The 19,729-nt window shown below is 49.1% G+C and overlaps 1 protein-coding gene across 1 annotated transcript; it reads right to left on the bottom strand.

Moving 5' to 3' along the window:
* Positions 1–6,067: 6,067 nt before the first annotated feature.
* On the bottom strand, positions 6,068–19,729 carry TOM1 (target of myb1 membrane trafficking protein). The gene is made up of 14 exons (XM_008931585.3): positions 19,628–19,729; positions 17,763–17,841; positions 17,454–17,603; positions 17,208–17,342; positions 16,848–16,994; positions 15,695–15,811; positions 15,126–15,259; positions 14,453–14,486; positions 13,767–13,875; positions 12,610–12,730; positions 10,137–10,212; positions 7,910–7,969; positions 7,548–7,584; positions 6,068–7,452 (listed from the first exon to the last, which is right to left on the bottom strand). The coding sequence occupies exons 1-14, from the start codon at positions 19,663–19,665 to the stop codon at positions 7,304–7,306; spliced, it is 1,386 nt and encodes a 461-aa protein (XP_008929833.3). The 5' UTR covers positions 19,666–19,729; the 3' UTR covers positions 6,068–7,303.

The following is a 19,729-nucleotide window of genomic DNA, read 5'->3' as shown; positions in this document are numbered from 1 at the left end:
TGGGGACAAGGAGGATGGTGTGGCCATCTGCTCTGGGACCAGAAGAGTTCCTGCTCCATACAGGGGGGAATCAAGGCATGGGAACACTGTTCTCTGGGGTGCTGGATGAGCACCCAGCTTTTGCCTATGCTGGTGGAAAACAGCAAAACCAGGAACAATGTGTGGGAATGAGTTTATTTTAGAGGTTGGCACGTAGGATGTGCCAAATTTAAGTGACATATTCACGGCCACATAGGGTGTCTGTGGCATAGCCTGTGTCCCCTCCTTCCCTCTACCTTTTCCTTCACTCATTACCAAAGATTGCTCCGGAGCAGGCAAGCAGGACTGTATTTACCCCACTGAGCTGCTGTCGGTTTTGAGAGGGTTACAGCTACATGTGGACAAGCCAAAGAAGGGTTAGAAAGGGGAGATATTTCTTCAAAGCCCTTGGTTTAGGGGAAGAGTGGGCTCAGCATTGGAGGTTGCTGTGCACCACAGACTGCAGCTGCTACTGCAAAAGAGCGAGAACATTCCCCTTTTTTGTGGAGGCCTTCCCTAGCATCTCAGGCACCAAGGAGTCAGGGCTGTTGGCTCTGTTGGGCAGAGATCCCTTTCTCCTGAGCAGTGTTTGGCATGGCAGGACCTCAGGGCCCTAGAAGCAGCTCTTTAGCTAAAAAAACATTAACAAGACCACAGAGGCAACGTAGGGGTTGAATTTAAGTATTCAGCTGCCTGGTGTGATCTGGTGGAGGCTGGGAGGGACCAAAGGTGCTTGGCAAGTGGTGAGATTGAAGGTGCCTGTGATGGGGTGAGCCACCCCCTTATCACTCTGCTGGAGCTGGTGGTTGATAGTGTGCATTGCTGCACAAAACATGTCCCTGCCCAGAGAGAGCGGAGATGAGCAGAGGGGCACTACTGGCAGAAGGTCACCCACACTCTGGCTATTTTTCTTTTCTCTCCTTTTTTTTTTTTTTTTTCCTATTTGGACTAAAGCTCTGCAAAAGAGCTCAGAGAAATTGGCACCTATCTCCCACTGAGACTGATCTGGTATTTAAGCTCTTTTTTTCTTTGGTCAAGGAGCTAAAAATACCACTGAAGTACCTCGCAGCAATTTTCTAAATACAGATTTTCCTACCACTCTGTGCTGGTGAAGGAGACTCCCCTAAAGCCGCAGGAAAGCCGTGTCCTTGCCTCACCCCACTGTCAAATTTGCTTTGTGCCTGATCCACAACTTTCTGCTAAGATTGGCCAGGAAAACACTGTGCCTGGATACCAGCACATGCAGTTTTTCTGTGCTGGGAGGGAATTACTGATCCCCCTGAGAAGATCCCTGCTCTCTGGGGGTTTCCTTGCCAGGGCTGAGCTCCCAGCCTCATTATTGCAGAGTAAAACACCCCCCCACACCCTGACCAGGGGCTCCCGGCAAGGACCAAGGTCCAGCCCCACAGAACGGCCGCTGGAGACAGCACTGCAGAAAAACTGTACTCATGGGGAGTGATCCTGTCCACCCTCACCTGCGTCCATCCCTCTGATTGCTGGCAACCTGGCTGGGAAGGGTAAGAAAATCTGTCCCCTCATGCAGTCCCAAGCCCACTGTGTGCGCCACCACACAAGATTTTGCAACAGTGGTGGTGGATAAGGAAGAGGAAGCTATTGCTTGGGAGCCTGTGCCACAGAGTCCCTGTTCCCTTGCCCAGGTTTCGCTGGTCGGTGACACAAAGCAACAAGGACACTTGTTCACCCAACACGTGTCAGAGCTCTGGGCACCAGGCAGGATGCTCTGGGTACACTAAAAGCCAGGGGAGAGCAGACGAGTCAATGAGAAATCTCCTCAGGGCTACCAAACACCCTGGTATCACCTTGGTGCAAGAGGTCACTTCTGTCTGCATGGTTTTTGAAGTATCTTCAGGAGAAACAGACTGGCTGCAGTACAACTCCTTGTGTTGCACTGGTGACCACTGTTCAATGACCACCTCCATTCCCTTGCTGGGGAGGAAGGAGCAGTGGAGCACATATTTTCCCTCTATATGTTTACAGTTTTTCGTATCCTTCTTCCTCCCCCCCCTTTTTTTTTCAGCTCTTTTGTCTCTTCTTGTGCTTTCATTTGCTTATGCCCACTACACAGATAAAAATGAGTTACCTACAGAAATGTTCTCCTTCCTCACAACCCACCTCTCTGAAGCCCACTGGGCTCCCAGCATAAGTCCTTTCTCAACATCTTCATCTGCCCTAAGCAGCACCACTAACAGTAATCTGAAGGGAAGAGGAAGTGGCTTTATTCTCATTTTGTGAAGGAAGGGGGAGTTTTGTTATCCAAAATAAGATTTGAGGAAGTTTTGACATGGCAGAGCAACATGAGAGTCCTGTGGAATGGAGAACAACCTTCCCACTGTACTAGCTCGGGCCACTTCTGTGGTGACTTGTGAGACAATGCTATGGGAAAACAGGATACATTTTTGTTAACTGCCCTTTAAAAAGAATCATATAGTATTTGGAGGTTAGTGGTTGGTAAAAGAGAAGCATGCAAGTTTTTACCTCGATGAATGCAATGCTGGTATGGCAGATATCACAGTACCCAAACATCATGGAAATTCTCATTGACATTTAGCATATATTTACTTTTCAGAGACGTGGAGCCACTCTGGCCCAGTACAAGGAAGTTATGGCCTTCTTCACCTGGCATAGCAACAACTCTTCTGGGTTGTGCAAAATATCTGTCCAGGTCAAGATCCTGTTCCCAGTGTGGTTATTAATGGATGCTTAGACAGAGCATAAGCACTCCTTCCTGTCCCCCATGCAGCTGCAGCATGTGAATGCCTGTTCTGGAGCAGTCACTCTGTGAGTCCTCACTGGGCTGACAGTTGCAGCATAACACTTAAAATAAGGAAAAACTTCGTTTTGTTTTTGTTCCCAGGGGTGGTAGAGTCTGCTAAGCAGGTCACTGAGAAGGGAGAGGTTGTTCTCTGAATTTGGGAAGCCCAGGCTGGGTGTGCAAGGGACCACAGCCATCTGGTGGTCAGAGTGAGCAGGCAGCGCTGTTCTTTTTAAAATAGCAACATTAGAAAACACTTTTAAACAGGGAAAAGCATTTAAAGGTATTCTTTATACTGCTGTCATTTTATTTTTTTCAATCATAAGCAGTTTTGGCCAATGCAAAATGCCCAACCTCTACTTAAAATGTTCCCTTGCAGAACTAGCAGGTTTTTTTTCCCCAAGTTCCTCCTCAAAAGAAACCTTGCAAAATAATTTGAGCTATTACTGGTGTAATCTATAAGAAGTACAACTGTACTAGTTTGGAATCTTTCTATGTCCTCATCCCCATTCTTCAAATTTTCAATTGCTTAAAAAAGAGATACATCCTCCCTGTTAGATAAATCTCAGTGCTGGATGAAAAGCACCACAGTGGAAAGCGCCATGACTATGGCTGGCTGCATGGTGGGGAGAGGACAGGCTCGCCCAGAGGGCCACAAGCAGCCATCTAAATTTTCACCTGTTGGTCACTGATTCAAACTGACCCCACTTGACAGCCACCAAAAACCCTTCCCACCTGTTTGCCCTGTGATGAAAATAGCAGCGAGCCAATTTTCCCACATTCAGGTCTTCCTCAGGGACGATTCCCTCTTGACTTTGCCAGGTCCTGTGTCCACTTTCTGGGGAGCTAAAATCAAGGTCATGGTGGAAGAAAGAGTCTTTATCCTGAGGTGGGCTCAGGATATCCCAGAGGCAGTTTGGAGGAGCTTGAACTCCCCACACTTGGGATATACATTCAGGGATGTCTTAATTTCTCTTTTCAAGGAAGCTGCAGGCAATGCCCCCTACACAGAGGGAGCTGGAGGCACTGAGGGCTTTAAGCACTAGTTGAGGCATGAACCAGTGTTCAAAACAACACTGGTGTGAACAGGCCACTATCCTGCACAAATGCTGACTGGGCACCAGAAACCCTTTCTTCCCAGAAGGGCCTGGCAGCCTGAGTCCAGGCACTGGCAAGAGGGTTTGGACATCAGGGCGTTTGCTTCCTCTGGAGGCCTTTCTGGCCCTACAGTTATGAAACTCGCCAGCCTGGGCTCCATCATGGCCCTGCTCTTACTTCCTCTCCTGCAGGTGCTCCAGCGGGAGAAGCTCAGTATTTTCCTCTTTTGCCTTTCTTCCTAGCTTGCATTTCCATTAACACAGGAGGGAAGCTGCAGGGGCTCTCAGACTCTCACATCTCAGCTCAGCCTTTTCTTGCAGGAGGGACCTGCCCTCGCAAGTCTCCAGCACTGGGGGAATGCTGCACTGGCCTGTAGCTCGTGGGCTCTCATTGAATCATAGAATGGTTTGTGTTAGAAGAGACCTTAAAGATCATCTCATTCCAACTCCCTGCCATGGACGGGGACACCTTCCACAAAACAAGTTTGATCAAAGCTCTATCCAACCTGGCCTTGAACATTTTCCAGGGATGGGGCACCCACAACTTCTCTGTGCAACCTGTTCCAGTGCCTTGCCACTCTCAGAGTAAAGAAATTCTTCCAAATATCCAATTGTAACCTACTCTCTTTAAATTTAAAGCCATTCCCCTTTGTCCTATCACTCATGGTCCCTTGACTTCGACTGTCCTCCAGAGGGCCACCCTCCCAGCACAGAGCCTTCAGTACAAGCTCTGTGTGCACTGACTGGGGTGGGGAGGGAGGTGCTTTCCAAGGATCTGAATTCAGCAGGGGTGACATCAGAGGCCAGACCCAGTGCTGCGTGGGTAAATTCAGCCTCTCCACGCATATTTCACTACTAACATCTGCTGTGACAAGGATGATTTGTAGATTAAAAAAAAGAAAGGATACTTCAGGAAGCCGTGAGTGTGGTTAAAAGGGACTAAAAATGCTAGAGGACTGCAGCTTTGCCAATCCCCAGTGTTTACCCTTGTCTGCCACATGAAACCCTCATGTAGTTGGTAAGGCAGAAGCCTGTGTCTCTTCAGCTGTGCTCTTCAGAGAAAAAATGCTTTGTACACTTTGTTCAATCCAAGCTCTTCTTAGATGTGGAGCATGGGGTCCTGGGCACGATGAAGTCCTGCTACAGAACTGGCTGAGGGAGGGAGAGTAGCTCAGAAGTGAAGCCACAACCATTCAGCTTCAGACAGCCCCCAGCAGAGCCACTCGTGGACTCAGCAGCAAGATGGGGCAGGACAAGCAGCTTTCAGGCTCAGTAGGCTGGGCTTTCCCCTCCCCAATACCCAGAAGATAGCATGCACACCCTGGTTTGAGGGCTGCTGCTCAAAGAGAGCTATATTAAATACGTAATAACACCTGGTTCAAAAAGGAGGAAGAGCTCTCCTGGGTCCTGCCAGAGGCATTGGGAATGCAATGGAATTGAAAATGGTGATTCGTTTTTCCAAGGGACAAACTATCCAAAGATAGTATGTGCTGTCTGTCTTGGAAAGATGAAAGAAGACACAAAGCCTCCTCCCATCCCACAGCTGCTTACAGAGGAGGAAAAACAGCATCCTGATTATTCCAGCGGCAGCCCAGCTTCCTTGCATCTCTGACCCTCAAGGCTCTGCCTGAGCTTGGTACAGCTGAAACTGAAGAGCAGGCATGGGGAGAGGGAGGTGCTGAGGTTTGGACAACTTCAGCTAATTTAACTCCTTCCCACAAGTATAGGGCTCAGATGACACTTTCAACCCATTCAACCTCCTTTTAAGAATGCGTCCCTCAGCTTCCACTCAGCTGCATGCTGGGGGATGGCATGGGGACAACTGAGAACGCCCTGTGGATACCAGAGGGCCCTTTCGTAACAACTGTATTTCTTGCATGTCCTTATAAATGACTTATGGGCTGCAAGGTGAGTATTCAGATCTGGTCACAAGGCAGAGGGGGAAAGGAGAGGAGGTATCTCACCCTCTGGCTATTGTGAGATGGGCTGTAGTCACCGACCCAGGAGACTGTGGTAAAAAGCAGCAAGCACCTGCCATGGCTCCCAGCACCCTTGGGGCCTCCTCTCAGCATGACAGTGTCCTTGCCTTTTCAAGGAAAGCAAATGTGGCTGCATGGTTTCACTCCTCCCCACAGGATCCTCCCCTCCCCACGCCGGCACTGATGGCACACACCATATCTTCAAGGGAGGCTCAAATCTTTGCTCCTTTAATGTGCAGTAAAAAAAGGCAACTCTCCCACGCTCAACAAGAAATCCCACGAGCAGGAGCCCTGGGCTTGGCACCCTCCTCCCTGGTTTTCATTTACAATCGGGCACCATGTGTGGTTTGCTCTGAAGGGTTTTGCTCCCCATGTGCAAAGGAGCTCCTGGCTGCTGCAGGACTGCTTGGCTGGCATGGGATGATGGATGTCTCGCTTCGCCCCTGTACTCACCAGCTGAGCAAGCTACTGCAGCAACAGCATGTTCCCCCCAGTGGTGTAACAGTGCCAATGTAAGGGTCTCCTGCTTTAGGGAAGCCAGCTCTGCGACCCCAGAACACACAGCTACTCTGAAGGAGTCTATACGGAGAGACTCCCCACACCACGGCACGATGTGGTGGAAGGCATCAGTGGAAGTGAGAGAGGGGGCTAGGATCAAATAGGGAGAAAAGTATAATAACGGGAGAATTAAATTAACTGCAGATGGTTTGCTGAAGGCACATCCTACCCCACGGAAGACAGCTCCTTCTGCCTGGGGTACCGCTCGCAGCTCAAGCCTTGTGTGCTGCCAAGGGCCTGGGGAACTGGCTGTCTTGCAATGGAAACATCTGGGCTGTGGGTAGGATTCTGGATAAACTGATGGGGAGGGGGAGGAAAGGAAGAGAAGGGGTTGTGAGTGGGAAGGTGTAAGAGAGATTAGAGCAACAGGTTCCCTCTATCAATAGTGTTCTTCCTTGGCCACCAGTAATGCTTCACATCCCTGTGCTTTCCAGTCTAATACTGCCGAGCAGAGGGCTGGATATGCATTCTAGGGAAGGGGTGAGGGAAGAGGCAGGCAGGAATGATTTCAGCAGCAGACTGCAGCCTCTCCTTTTTCTTGGGCAAGATCTCTAACTACGTCATCGGAGAGTAGGATGGGAAGCTTCTTCCAGAGCTTCTGCTTTGCCCACACTGTACCAAAAAGAGAAAAGCCCACTGAACTCCCACATTCTCTAGCAGCTTTGAAACCCCCCTTTACAAGTCTATTGTGTGATATCCCTAAACACAACAAAGATTATCTGAAGTCTGAAAGCAGCTTAATAATAAAAACAACTCAAAGGTAAAAGAGGAAGAGAATGGAGGAAGGGGACAGAGTCCTTCCTCTGCTGGCCCCTGGTTGGAGGCAAGCAAAACCGCACACACAGCCTCTTGCTCCACAGCACACCGGTCCATAGCATTCACAAAGCAAACATAGCATCATCTTCCTTTGCTTGCTTCCGATGATGGCTGGCAGTTGGAGGGGAGACAGATGTCCCTGCTGAGGAGCTGGACAAAGTGGGTAGGCGGTCCGCAACTTTCGCTCGCTCTTCCAGAAATTTGTCAAACTCTACAGAAAGAGAAGAGCAGAGCATTAGTAAAGAATGGAAGAGCCAACATGCTGCCAGGAACAGTTAGAGAAAAGGGATAGCTGGCATATGTTACCTTCGCTGGTGACACCTTTTGCATCCTCTGATTCTCCCTAGAGAAGAATGAGAAGGGCACGGTTACAAGGAAGGTAGATAAAGATGTCTCACAGATGTGATTCTTTGCACAGAGAGAGACAAGGTAGTTCTCCCCCCACTTCTGCAGTACAGATATGTTAGAGTGGCCCTGATCCTCAGTTCATTTGCTATACCTTCCAGAAGGCTAATTATACTGTTGCCCTGTGTCCTTGGCTTCTCCTTCCCTCCTCTCTCTGAGCAGCCTGTGCCACATGTTCAGCAATGTTGTCCACCACCTGAAGTCCAGCCCTGCAGACAACTCTGTCAGGACAGCTGGCTCCAGGAAAGCAGTCCCTCACTTACCACATCAGTGGAGAGCCACTTTTCTATGTCTTCCATGAAATTGGCTTGAGGAACCGGCACCTAGGACAGAAGGAAAAAGGATGATGAGGCCAAGAAAAGAGAGGATGTTCCAGGAAATCCACTATGCAAAATGAAAGCCCAACCCAGAGGCTCACCCTCTCACTCCACTGTTCAGTCAGCTGAGGCCCTTCCAAATCCAGCCAGTGCCACTGCAAAGCTCTCCCAGCTACCGATGCCACTGCTCACCTGCTTCCTGTCCCCCATCCATGGCCAGACATGCATAGTTTCCAGGGTACATGCCATTAAAAGCCTCTGTGGTTTGGCAGTCGGCTTTGGGGTATTAGGACCAGACCAGACTTTCCATTTTGGTGAGGTCTCACTAGGTGGAAGTTGGCTGCTTGTGTTATGCAGCCAGAGGACAAGAGATGTGTGTTTCTCCACACCTCTTCCCTTCTAAAAACTAGTGACAGTCTGATGTCAAAGTCTGCAATGCTGAAGATATCAGACGTGCCAGGTTTGGCACCACAATAAGGGGGAAAGACACCTGCCAAGAACTGATTCCCTGCTAGGATCATGAAGCACAGCAGGATTTGACATCACACCAAACTACTGAGAGAGATTCATCAAAGAGAGAGTCATCTACAATAAAAGTAAATTTTACTTTCAGTAGGGATGAGGTTATCTGAGCGTAATTCATGTCCCTGGTCAATTTAAGCAGCAAAGAGACATATTACTAGTGGACAAAGATAACCTGGAAGGAAACCAAGTCTAATCCTTTTCTCCATTCAGGAGTTCCTGAACAAAGCTGAGCAAGAAGCAGCCCTTGCTAAAGGCTCCACAAGCAGAAGCATGAGAGTATTTGTGGTAACTTATTTATTAGTCTTCTAATATGTACAGCTTCCTTGCCCTCTGAAAAACACCAAGACCAAGAAAAAGAACACCACCTTCTTACCAAGGACAGGCCGATTTCCCCAAACCAGGGAGCAAGTGCAGATAGTTACCACAGCTAGCAGATGGATAAATGGGGATGGAAGAGGATGTGTGAGATTAGGGAAGTTTCGAAGTGAACTGGCTTTGCCTACCCAGAGAGAAACTCTTTGGAGTAGAAGTGCATTCAAGCCAAGGGGACAGCATGTGGGGAAACTTCCTAAAGCAGACATCAGTCTGGGCAGTGCCCATTACAGGAAGACAGGCTAACAAGCTTCAGACCTGGGAGCTGTCAAAGCCTCCATGTGCCTGAGGGAATGTAATTGTAGGAATTCCTGCTACTAAAAGACCAAATTCAACAGCCTGAAAGCTCACTCAAGCTACAGGAGGAGGCCTTGAACAGTAAAAGTCACAACGTGTTTTCCTCCAAATGGGGCAGCTCCTGCTAAGCAGGGGAGGCTGCAAGGGGAATGAATGGCAGTAGCCTCCCTCATGATGCCACCAGCTAGTGCCTCTGCCCCAGATACCCACCTCAAAACAGGCCATCCTGTAGCTCAGAGTGGCACGTGCTCTCTTGGCCTCAGAGCTCCTAGGATTTTTTCCTACAGACATGTTTACTTGAGGCTGACACTCTGCCTGCTTCCTTCCCAACTCTGGTCTCCACCACTGGCCCAGGCCAGGGTTGCCCCATTTCAGTTTGCAATCTCTGCTGATGTCTGCTGTGCATCCTCATGTGCTGTGCCAGCACCACTCCTACTTCAGCAGCCCCAGCCTCCTTCCTCCCTGCTGGCCCTCCACGATCTCAGATCTCACCATTCCTTGCCGCATCATCCATTTAGTCAGCTGGGCTCCATCATTAGAGGCACCAGACTCCCCCTGGATGAGAGCCTGCATTGCAGAGTATGAAGGAGAGAGGAGGCAGTGGGTTTAGGGTGGGGGAAAGAACACATTGTACTGGTGGCCTACTTCTCTGATTGCAGAGAGAGGGCAACTGGACTTGGAAACCTGCTTAAGATGAATAAAACATACATTTCCAGGGGGGAATTTCCCTGCAGATATAGGGAGGACATCCTGTGACTGACTGAGTCAACCCCAGACTTTCCATAGTTTCCCACCTCAGGGGTTTAAAGAATGAGGTATGTAGCCCAGGTAGGACATGCAGGTTGGTAGAGACTGAACGTTATCATTGGTAATGTAAAACACTTGATTTTTTCCAAACAGACAGAACATTTATTGCATTGGTGAGCAAGGAGGATACTCTTATTCCTGGCAATACACTAAAAGCTCTGTGGCCACTTACTGTTCCTGTGTTCTGCTGCCGGGCATCCAGGGCACCAGCGAGTCCTTTGGTGGCTTGGGGATCTTCGTACTTTACCCTGAAAACATGAAATTAGATAACACACAGGCCATTGAGATGCCTGAGAGTGAAGAGCAGAAACTCCTAAACATATATTCAGTTCTTCTGACGGCACAGCTTTTCATCTCTTGCCATTCTGCTCCCAAGAGCTTCTAGAAAGGTGAGCAAAACCCCTATTAAAGGTATAGCTCACCACAAAGCAGACTAATCTACTCAGTGCAACATTATTATGGGATACCACAGGACAACTGTGGCACATGACAGGAGGATGACAAGGTATGATATGAAACTAAGATACAGACTTACAGAGGTAGGTGCATCAACCACAATGCTTACCTTCTTTGGGGTTGACTATAAAGAGAGAAAACTAACACAGACTGACCAGAATATTACAGCTACTTTAGAAAGGATTTGAGCAACAAGCCCCTACATACTCACCTACCTTCATAGACACAAACACAGCTCAAAAACATCTCTTTAACTGATACAACTCAAGAACTGATGGTGGCAGAGGTTCACTGACCCATGCTACATAGGTGACACTGGATGATCAGAAGATCCTAGTATTGCTTCACAGTCTCCAAGTGCACCATTACAGCAACCTCTTTCCACATGCAGATACTCCTCACCCATAAACTCCCTCATTCCATTTCTCTAGGCTGCCAGCACACATGATAATGCCACATGTCCCCATTTGATCCATGTAGAGTGGGGAAAACGCTCCATCCATGCTAGGAGAATGAAGCCTTTCACAGAAACTCTCCACAAGTCACCTCTGCAGCTGCTCCTGGGCCCCTTTCCACAGATCCAGCAGACCATCAAGCGGAGCTGTTTTTGTTGGGGGCCAGGGGCTTGGGCCACCGCTGCTCAAATTTCTCAAAGAAGTGCTCATCTGTGAAGGGGCCGCTGTGGACAATGGCATCCAGGATGAAGTACAGTGCTGCTATCATGCCGCTGATGAGGAAGAATGGCAGGAAAGGCTTGAAGTGTTTCAAGCACTGCTTCACTGAGGCACACATGAAGCATGGGGGGTCAGGAACAAACCCCAGTGGCTTTGCGTATGTCTCCTGCCAGCATGTCCTGTTTGGGAGCTGTAGGGCAATGGGTCTGTTCAGGTGGAGGGAGGCACTGAGAGCTGATGTTGATGAGCGAAATGTGAAGCCTGAGCTAGTAGAGATTACTTGGCAGGAGTGCAAGTGCAGGCAGATGAAGGGCAGTGAGGAATAAATAGAAGATGTCTTGTTAGTTGTGCCTCAGCCTGTTAAGGATTGTGCCACAGCAAAGAGGATACAATTTCACCCCCGTGCAGATCTCCCCCAGCCTCCAGCACTCAGCACATGCCAGTGGCTCAGATTTCAGCCCCAGATCAGGTGCTGTTGGCACGATTGTTTTTGTGCTGTACTGCCTCTGCCCTAAGGCAGCACATCCCACCATAAAAGTGGTGGGGAAACCCATGGACAAAACACATGAAGTCATGTGTAGGCCACAGGTTTCCCCACCACTTTTATCAGAAGCAGTATGAAGCAGAGGAATGGAAGGAGATGTCCTTAAGAGACCTCGACATGTATATAAGAGACCTTAACTTGCTACTGCCCAGCTGCAGAACAAGGCACCCTAGTGGATGCAGGAATGCAGGAGCACAGGTCTTTGAGGGCTGGAGACAGCCATTTGCCTGTGGGGTCTACTGCTTGGTAGCTGATGGAGAGCAGGGAATGACTGACGGGAAAGCAGTGTGAGATCAGCTAGTCTCTCAAACCCAAGGGATCTGGTCAGCACAGCCATTGTCAGCTCCTCCAGAACAAGGATTCAGGAATCCATTTTGCAGTGGAGAAGACCACTTCAGCCAGTACTATGGAGACCCAGCTCTTAGTGCTTTACACTAGGAGGTCTCAAACATACTATGGTGGAAGAAACATCAGTCACACTTGCCAACAGGGAAGCTGAGGCACAGAGCAGTGCCCTGCCCTGCCACAGCTGACCGCATTCTTCCTGCACTCCAGTTCAATACTCTGCCTTTTAGGCTGCATTGGTATTTAGCAATTCCCAAATTCAACATCACCCCAGTCAGGGCACATGAGTTCGGAGACAGACATGAAAACTCAGCCAGTCTCACTCCACCCCTTCATCTCCAGACACTGAACCTCTTGAGAACATGTGGAACCACAGTGCTCATATATAGGGACCGCTTCCTTCTCTCCACACCCAGGAGGATACTGTGAAGGAGAGATGATGTAGCAGAAAAAAGGACTGGGAGCACAGAGCTCATCCTACAAACACTGTGCATCCAAAGAGTGCATTTCTTGCATCCTACTGTCTCCCAGGAACTGCTGTTGGTTGGGGTCATGGCCCCAGTTGCCTTGAGTCCTCCTTCCTTTGCAAGAAGGCAGGACAGGACAGAGTGGGCTGTTGCACTCACCCTCGGCGCTGCTCAGCCAGCGAGCTGCCACGGGTCAGGGCAAACATGTCAAAGTCTTCTTCCAGCTTGCCAGAGGTGTCGAGGGAGTGCAGCCCCGCACTTACGCTGCTCGAGCCCAGGTCTGTGGGAGAAAGAAGGGTGAGCAGGCAGCTCAGAGCAGTAAATGAAGGGCTGTGGGCTTGGAGAGTGCTAGATGGAAAGCTATCATCAGAACAGGCTAAACTGTTCTAGGTCCACTCCTCTATCCTGCCCCTCAGCTACAGCACAGGCTACGTGTGCATGTAGTGTCGTGAGTGAAGTAAAAGCAGCAGTTTCTTTGCCTGCTCAGTAGACATTTTTGGCTCAGTCTCAGGCAGAAGCATCATCATCAATTTACTGAACTGATGCTGAAGGCTAGATGTTCCCGATCATTTTAGACAGCTTGTGAGGGAATTGCTCCATAACCTGTGGAAGACCTGTGCTTCTGGGCAAGCACCTCTGAGACAGATGAGTGGATTTTCATGATTCAGGCATCATCTGAAAAAAACCTGACTTGAAAAATATCTCAACTGGCTTGTCTGTAAAAACGGTGTTGCCAATTTTCGGTAGCTGCATCCAAGCTGTACTGAATGTGCTCCTAGGCAATGAGAGCTTCAGGCAGTGTTATGTAGGCTGTTGGTATATCTTGAAGAACCCTCAGGACCTCTAAGGCTTTTTGAGTAAACAATCTGTCAAATCATGAGTTCTGAGCCCAAGATGCTCATGGCTGCCTTCACAGCATAGTTTCAGCTGATTTTCTTCTTCTAGACCTTAGAGGTCAGCCTGACACCACACAGCATGAGAGGCAACTAGGCAATGCTGCCAGGCATGCAGAAGGGGCAATTTCATTCCCTACGCTGGTGGAAGGCCTAGTCCTTAGCCACAGACTAATGCTGAGGTCCTTCTTAAGTCATGTCTACCTCCTGCACAATGTGAGGTGTGGATGCCAAGACATATGCTTGAGTGCCTTGGGGCATATACAAGTTTCTTCATGGGTTTATTAGTTGAAAACAAACACCATTTCCCTAGGTTACTCTGTGAATATGATTATATAATTCTGGGAGATGATTCAAGGGTAGGAAGGGATTCCCAGTGCAGCACAGGAGAAAGACTGAGGGGAAAAGTGCATGGAAACATACTCATTCCAGCCAGCTGAGAGGAAAGGTTGTTGGTGACTTCAGCCTGTTTTAATGCAGAAGGAGTACTGGGTCCCAGATCAATCAGGCTGTTCTCTGTCTCATTTGATGCCTTTGAAGGAAGAAAAAAGAAAATGGTGGAGAATTTCTGAAGCTTGGACACCCTGGCCCTACAATCCTAGCTCATTAATACTGGAGAGGAAAACCCTTCTATACCCATTGAAAGATGCCAGTTGTGAAGCCTTTGCTTGTGAGAAGGGGGACAGTGATCAGAGAACTGGCTGGGAATAGTGTCCCAGGGCTGGCCTCAGTAGCCAGCCCTGGGACACATCCCAGCTCTGCTGGATGTCAGTAAGTAGGGTAGATGCTGGTTCAGAGGACAGGGTAGTGCTCAGAGAAGGCTCATATAGGAATTGGTCCTCCCAAAACTCAGTACTGGAAAACCATAACTGCTGTTGCTCTGCTCTTGGTCTTTGGGTGAGGGGAAGACTCCCATGGGCAGGGAGGGTGAGGCTAGCAGTGGGAACCAGAGTGTCCTGCACACCAGGGGGTCTGGTGCAGCTTGGCTGGGAGAGCAAAGCCTACCACTTCTGGGGGGCCAGACTGAACCTCTCTCCAATTCAGCAGGACCTGGCTGGACCTGTGGGATGCAGTCCAAGCTGCACAGAGGGGAAGTTGCTCTGAGTTACCTTGACAGGCTGTCCTGTCCGGAGGCGTTCAAACCTGCAAGAAAAATGACAGGATGCATTTCAATAGCACGTGCTTATTCACCCAGAGATTTCTTATAAGGCTTGGCACAGCCTGTCCCTTCCTGCATAATAGGAAGAGGGCAACATGGTTCAGGGCCTAATTTCCTCTCAAGACTGAAGACCCACACAGTTGATGTCTTCGGAGAGAGAAAGCTCCTTGTGATCTTCCAGAGCTACTCCTAACCAAAATGCTTTAAACATAGCTCTCCATACAGACACAGGGCCTAAATTCCCTAGACTTCATCCTAGCAAAGAGATGTGTTTGATAAAATGGTAGGGAAAAAACGGGGTGCTGATCCCACCTGGGCAATTTCTGTCCCCATCTGCCTCAGAGCCAGAAAACCAGCTCTTTCCATGCAGTTCCTTCTTCTTCTTCTGGGTTATGCCACCAGGGCATCTTTATATCCCATGAGTAACTTACACAGCAGTCTTGAAGGGACAGGAATTAGTCAGCAAAAACTGAGAACTGGCTTTGTTCTCAAAGAGGGAAGATACAGACTGATACATCTTGGGTATTACACTTATGGGCAGATCAAAAGGGTGGGATAGGCAGCCTTCAAGGGGCAGTAAACTCTTGTGGGAGAGCAGGGCAGAGAAGGGAGGAGAGAGGTACCTTTCATGGCGCAGAAACACGTTATTGAGGTTGTCATTGATGAGAAGCAGCTCCTCAGTGAGTTGCTCATGGAGGACACGGGGAATCAGCTCCAGTACACGCTGCTGCATGGCTCTGCATGTCCGATTCAGCTCCTGTTCAAAGCAAGGGGAAGTTACCACACAGCTCACGCTAAGGCTGAGCACTCACAGATTTGGGAGTCTGACTGGAATAGACAGACTCCACAGGCTACTGGGATCTATCAGGAACTGTTTGTTGAGGGGCAACAAATGGTGTGAGAGGTAAATTGAGTCTGGGCTCTACATGGAATAATTGTATGCTTTTTATATAACACATTGCCCAGAAAGAGAGGCCCTCAGGGACAAGTCCCCATGTGAGATGATTCCAGCCTCAGTAGTGCTATTTCCCTCCACCTACCCTGTGTCTCCCTTATCCCATTACTCCCTGATAAGCCACACACTAAATTGTTCAGTTGTTCCCCATGCCTGGCAGGCATCATGCCTCAGTCCATCAAGTCATTGCTAAATTTTGCTGCATGTTCCAGCCCTCCCCCCGCCAGCGTTCCTTACTTGCAGCAGCTCCAGGTCAGAAGGCTCAGCCTGGGATGGCACCAGCTCCGTCAGCATCTCTGACATGACCTTTGTGTTCCCATTCACCACTTCCAGCTCACTGCGCAGCTTCCCGATCTGCAAAAGGAAGTGAAGTGACAGCTCCACCTGGGAAGACTGGGGAGGTAGCTGAGGTAACTCTGAATGGCAGTAAATAGCACCATGTTTGTACGTGTGTTCACAGAGCCAAAGGGAACGGCCACTGGAGAATTCATTTGTCACCACTGTCGCCACTCAGTTAAGCTCTCGGGAGCTCCCAGCAGAAAGAATCTCTATTACTTACCATTGAGTCCATTTGCTGGTAACAGATGCCAGGCCTTCACCTGGGACCTTTGGCTACTAGCCCAGCCTTGACTTTTAGTAGCCAGCACAGGCTGCTGTTGTGATTCAAATCTCTCTCCAGCTAGCAGCTCCTGTGTGGCAGCCACTTAAATGGTTTAATTTCCAAAGCAGTGTAAGAGAGGGAAAAAATTAATTCCCATTCAACAGGAGAGCCTCAGCTAAGTGTGCAGTTGAAGCTTTATCCCTCTGGTTTCACAAGCTGCTAATAAGCCTCTTTAGAAGAGTTTCTACCCTCTGTTCTGCAAGAGAATGCAACACACTGACAGCTGGAGGTTTGGTGCTGAACATGGTGTCATATGCAGTCAGAGTGAGGAAGGAGAAAAGAGGATGGGGAAACAAGTGAGGAAGCCCTAGCCTTCAGAAACCACAGAGCCAGACAAGGTTGATTTGTATAAAGTAAGCAGTGAGGCAAAATAAACAAAGATGATAAGGAGACATCTACTGAGCAAGCTTTTGCTGAACTGCATTATAAAGACCTCACTCTAAACCTCGATATCTCTAGTCCCCACTTCCCTATAGCCAGAACTTCCCTCTACCTTCAGGCAGCCCTGTCTTTGGAAAACATAACCACTCCATGATTGTGGTGTCCCAGCTCATCAATGTGATCACAGTGGAGCTCTGGGGAGCTCTTGAGAGTCTGTGCTTTAGAAGAACGGCTCTTGAAGACAGAGGCTGGGGAAGGACCAGGACAGCAGTCCCAGAATATTGTTTGTGAAACAGCCCCCAAACACAGGGAGAGTCAGGAATGTCACAGGGCTTGTGTCCAACTCACCTGCTCTGGTGTGGGTGTGATGGGTGCGTCGCTGGATGAGCCTCTTCCAGTGGGCAAGGTGACAGGGTGGAGGATGGACTCTATCTGCTGAGGGGAGTTGACTGCAGGTGAGTTCTGTCCGGATTGGGAGTCAGTGCTATACACAGTCTACAGACAGAGGTGGGAAAAGTGACAGAGAAGATGTTAGACACTCACACCTGACATTAGAGGAGAAATGTTGATGGCATCTGCTTTCAACAGTTCTCGGCTGTCCTGGAGATTCTCACTCTCCAAAAGCCCTCTAAATGCAAGACAGAGTCCTTAAAGTCCCCTCATAGCTCCAGAATGGCAGCTGCCCAACATTCAGCAATGCTCCCATACCCTCTGTGGTGTGTGGATGGGTGACAGCATGTCCAGATCAGTCATGGGGAACTCTAGGCCCTTCCGTCTCAGGTCTTCATAGACAGCAACGACACCAGTCAAGTCTGGTGAGCTACGGAAGGCATCTGCCCAGGACTGGGGAGAAGGAGACAGCACAGTCCATCATCAATACAATACTCTTCTGTACAAAAACCTAAAGACAAACACTCTCTGAACTGGTGCAGATGCTCACAGTTCTTGGCTCACCTGTATGAGGGTCAGCACCTTGTCGTGCACTATGGCAGGTGGGTTGTTCTTCGGCAGGATTGTTCTCACCAGGACACCTTCTACAAAATCCTGGCTGGACACAAGGACATGGAAGCGATGGCCGCAGTTTTTGACACATGTCTCCAGGACCTTCAAAGGCAATGAAGCATTTGCTATAGCCTTCTCTGCCTACATGTGTTTATTTGCCTTGTTGGCTTTAGGTACATGTGTCTTTTCAGTATATGTGCTAAAGCTCGTGTTCAGCACTCAGCTTTACAGCAGAGCCGAGAAAGAGCCCTGACCACTCACCGTCAAAGCCAGCATAACTTCATGGAAGTTCTTGTTCCCTACAATTCTCTTCTTAATGGCTCGGAAGGCATCTTTGGGCCTGAGGGAGAAATGAGATGAAGAAAGATCATCAGAAGGTTGAGCCCCACCTACAGCAAGGCAAAGCAAAACAGCCAGTGGCTCTGGATGCCTCATATTATGCAGGTGTCCTTCCCCATCAGGTTTTCAGGGTGGCTTGAAGCGATGACTAGTAAAGCAGCTTCTGCCTGTGGTTCTGCAAGAGTAGTGGGGCCCTGCTAATCATGAAATCATTTAGGTTGGAAAAGACCTTTTAAGATCATTGAGTCCAACAGCAAACCTAATATTGCCAAGTCCATCACTAAACCATGTCCCTGAGTGCTGTTCCTGAAACTGGAGGCCTCTGTGCTGATGTCTGCAACAACTCAAGGTGCTCAGGACACAACAGAGAACAGAGTAAAAGCAATGCTAGAAACACACAGCTTGGGGATAGAGCAAAATCCCATGGCAGAGAGACTGAAAAGGAGAACGTCACTGAAAAGCTTGGCATGGGTTAGAAACAGGAAGGAGCGAGCAAACTACAGCAATTCCTCTGTTGCTCAGAGAGAAGCTGTTTAACAACATTTCCCTGGAGAAAAGGAGACTAAAAAGCTGCAGGGGAGATTCAGTGGCAAAATCTTGCCTATATTGCAGGTGGGAAAGAGAGCAGCAGCACAGTAGGGCCCCCTTAACCATTCTCAGAGGGGAGAAACACCATGGTCTCAGACCATTCGTCTTGAGCGGGCACAAATGAATCAACATGCTCTAGTAGAGCACAGGAAGTGAGGCTGAACTGGAAGAGCAGCACTGCTAGGGGAGAAGAGTGGCAGGGAGACACTGAGGCAGGAGGAGGGAAGGAGTGTATTGGCCCATGGGGCAGCATGGTGTCAATGGATGGGCATTAGCAGGGCAGTGGGAGAGCCTGTCATCCCAGAAGGATGCAGCTGTGTTATCAGGTGCCAAGACCTGAAAAAAAGTGGCCACAGATCAGGACTGAGAACTGTGGACAGAGACAGGTGTATTTGCACCATGGGAATATCATGAAAAAGAAGTGGTGACAGATCTGTGAGTAGAGATGTTTGACTTTGTTTTCATACAACTGTGAAGCTGAAAACTGGGCTTGCTAATCCTCTGTCAACATCACTGTGGGGTAGGACAGCAGGAGTGAAACCTACATGTTTTATTCCATGTAGCACCTTCTTTTTTACATGCTGCTCTTGACATCTCCACTGTGAGAAGGAGCAGTCTCCCTTGAATTCATTGCCAAATCCCCAGGTCCAGAGTTAACAAGTCTGGCAGATTTATGAACATCTCCCTGCAGGGAGAGGGAGACAAGGGCTCCCCCACCCACTTTGTGCGAGTCTGAGTGACTGTACATGAAAACACCTGAGCAGCAAACCCCAGCAGGACTTGCACAGTGAGAGGACTGAATAGCAGCTCTCTCCTCAGTCACCAGCCTGCAGATTTTTGCATTCCCAGAGGAAAGAAAGAGAGGGGTATGAAGAAGGAATAAACCAAAGTGGAAGAATTACAAATATGCCTTTGGGACATGGGAGACAGCCTGGCTTGAATCAAGGTTCTCTGGGGACCTTGAAAGCCTGTTTGAATGGCTCCCAGCACTCACTAAGATTATACAGAAGCATCTAACAAATGCTGTGGCAGATTGGCTGTGTCTCTAGGCCTCCTAGCAGAGTCTTGTCTAAGGGACTGTTGGGAAGCCTAGCTTATTATCTCCACCAATGTATGCTACCACTGCAGCCTAGGCATGTAGTGTTACAGGGTGTGCTGGGACCGGCTGCTGGATATGGACCCTTGCCAGCTCTCCTTACCCTTCTTCAGTCTCGTTAATGATGTCACAGATCTCCATGTTGAGAGCCCAGTCCTCGCTCCGTAGGGACCCATCGGTAGCTCTCTCTGGAAAACAGAAACCA

This window comes from Manacus vitellinus, unplaced genomic scaffold (assembly GCF_001715985.3).
Source record: "Manacus vitellinus isolate BGI_N305 unplaced genomic scaffold, ASM171598v3 scaffold_5_pilon, whole genome shotgun sequence".
NCBI lineage: Eukaryota > Metazoa > Chordata > Aves > Passeriformes > Pipridae > Manacus > Manacus vitellinus.
Note: the sequence above shows the minus strand (reverse complement) of the source record. Positions and strands in the feature narration are given on the sequence as shown.